A 2,689-nucleotide genomic window follows, 5' to 3' on the forward strand; every position below is an offset into this window, starting at 1 on the left:
CAGCTTGCATTTCACTAAGTATTTCTACACTTAAAAGAAGGCATATATCTAAATTCATGGGAATCTAGAGTGAAGGGGAGCTCAGATCTGAACTGAAACTTGTGTCTGTTGTGTTACGGGCCTAATTCATTTTATTCATGGTGTATTTCTTTCTTTCTTTCTTTCTTTCTTTTTTTTTTTTTCATTTTTTCTCATTAGGGCTTCACCCGTGGCATATGGAAGTTCCTGGGCTAGGGGTCGAATCCTACTTCAGCTGCCAGCCTACACCACAACACCAGAAACACCAGATATAAGCCACATCTGTGACCTACTCCACAGCTTTTGGCAACACCAGATCCTTAACACACTGAGAGAGGCCAAGGATGGAACCTGCATTCTCACGGACACTATGTTGGGTTCTTAACCTGCTGAGGCACAACAGGAACTTCTTTTTTTAAATACGTGGTGTATTTAATTCCTATATAAATAATGTCAGAAGTAGGAAAATATTTTGAGATTAATTAACTTCCTAAATGTGCTCTGCTATTAGTTAGAGGAACTTATGATATAATCATAGAATTAATACACTTCATAATATTAAAGGGGTGTCTCTAGTAACACTTTTTTTTTTCAATACGGTAAGCTAAATAGTTCCTCTTCTAACACTTTGCATTTTCATTTTCTTCCCCCATATTTCTACACAGCTGGCTACATTTCCTTAACCCAAAAGTCATATCCTCAAGATTTTTGGCCATTCTGTCTGCATCCTGCCTCTTCTTATTTCTGATCTTATCAGCATGCTTTGTTTTTGTCACAGCAGCTCCACTAGCTGATGTATCTTATTTGTATATTTATTATTTACTCATTTTCAATAAGAATAAAATATAGTATAAACCAGAGTCTTATATATCTTGTTCAATCTCATATTTCCAGAATTTAGAATACTTCTAGATATAACAAATATATCTGACATATAATTGGCTTGGATGTTTGTGAAATGAACTATTGTAAGCAATTATAAATAAAACCTCATTTATACATCCTCATTATGTAATATTACCTTCAAATGTCACCTATTTGAGCCCTGTGATGTTAACATTATTTCAATAATTTAGCAGAATATAACTATCTAATTCTAAGAATATATGAAGGTAATAGTCTATTTTACAGATAAGAACCTGATAAATATTGGTGATAATTACCTATAACACCCATTGAGGAAAATAATTGTGCTTAGATATTCTTATATTGGACATTGTGGAAAATCTTCATTAATTTTTAAATTATTCGAATTAGAATACAGATAAACATGATCCAGTTTCAAGAATAAACTAATCTATTCACAGTTAAAAAAAATTCTATTTTTCCATAGGCAGTACAGACTGGGTCTAAGGAAACACAATGCCAAATTTCACAGATGTGACGGAGTTTATTCTTTTGGGGTTGGCCGGTCGTCAGGAGCTTCGAGTCCTCTTTTTTGTGATATTCCTAGTGGTTTACATGATCACTCTGTTAGGGAACATTGGTATGATTATTTTGATCCGCATCAGTCCACAGCTTCAGAGCCCGATGTACTTTTTCTTGAGTCATTTATCTTTTGTGGATGTGTGGTTCTCTTCCAATGTCACTCCCAAAATGCTGGAAAACTTACTATCAGAGACAAAAACCATCTCTTATGTGGGGTGTTTGGTGCAATGTTACTTTTTCATTGCCCTGGTCCATGTGGAGGTATATATCTTGGCTGTGATGGCCTTTGATCGCTACTTGGCCATCTGCAACCCTTTGCTTTATGGCAGTAAAATGTCCAGGTCTGTCTGTGTTCGGCTCATCTCTGTTCCTTACCTCTATGGATTCTCTGTTAGCCTAATATGCACGCTGTGGACATACGGCTTGTACTTCTGTGGCAACTTTGAAATCAACCACTTCTATTGTGCTGACCCTCCTCTCATCAAGATTGCCTGTGGGGGCGTCTCCATTAAAGAATACACCATGATTGTTATTGCTGGGATGAACTTCACATATTCCCTCTCAGTCGTCCTCATCTCCTACACCCTCATCGTAGTAGCTGTGCTACGCATGCGCTCTGCTGACGGAAGGAGGAAGGCATTCTCCACGTGCGGGTCCCACCTCACCGCTGTTACCATGTTTTATGGGACTCTCATATTCATGTATCTCAGGAGGCCCACGGAAGAGTCCGTGGAACAGGGGAAAGTGGTGGCTGTGTTTTACACCACAGTCATCCCTATGCTGAATCCCATGATCTACAGTTTGAGAAACAAAGATGTGAAAGAGGCGCTCAACAAAGCAATCATCAAGGCAAACTTGGGGCAGTGACACTGCAATCGATATTTGTGTGGTATGTCACTACCTGTTATAAAAGTCCTGGCATAAAAGTCTCTAGCTCAAAAAGGACCTTCTAGAGGCAACTCTTACATATACTAAGAAGTCCAGTCTAACACAGTGATGCTGTGCCCAGTGAATGGACTCTAAGTACTATGCCTGTTTTATTTTGCATATGCATGTGAATGATTAAAACGGACATATTAATGTCATTCATGGTGTATGTAAAATTGTGCTAAGTGTAATCTTTGGAGGACTCATAAATAAGTTTATATAAATACATGTTAATTTGGAGGTATCCTTGCTCCAGTTGAACAATTTTAATTTCCTAGGATATGTTCTATATACATATGCTCTTCACCTAAGTTCT

General features: G+C 37.7%; 1 protein-coding gene across 1 annotated transcript; it reads left to right on the top strand.

The window, feature by feature from the left end:
• Positions 1 to 1,380: 1,380 nt before the first annotated feature.
• Positions 1,381 to 2,313, top strand: LOC125124002 (olfactory receptor 5M9). The gene has a single exon (XM_047774181.1). The coding sequence runs from the start codon at positions 1,381 to 1,383 to the stop codon at positions 2,311 to 2,313; it is 933 nt and encodes a 310-aa protein (XP_047630137.1).
• The last annotated feature ends 376 nt before the right edge of the window (positions 2,314 to 2,689 follow it).

This window comes from Phacochoerus africanus, chromosome 4, assembly GCF_016906955.1.
Source record: "Phacochoerus africanus isolate WHEZ1 chromosome 4, ROS_Pafr_v1, whole genome shotgun sequence".
In the NCBI taxonomy this organism is placed as follows: Eukaryota; Metazoa; Chordata; class Mammalia; order Artiodactyla; family Suidae; genus Phacochoerus; species Phacochoerus africanus.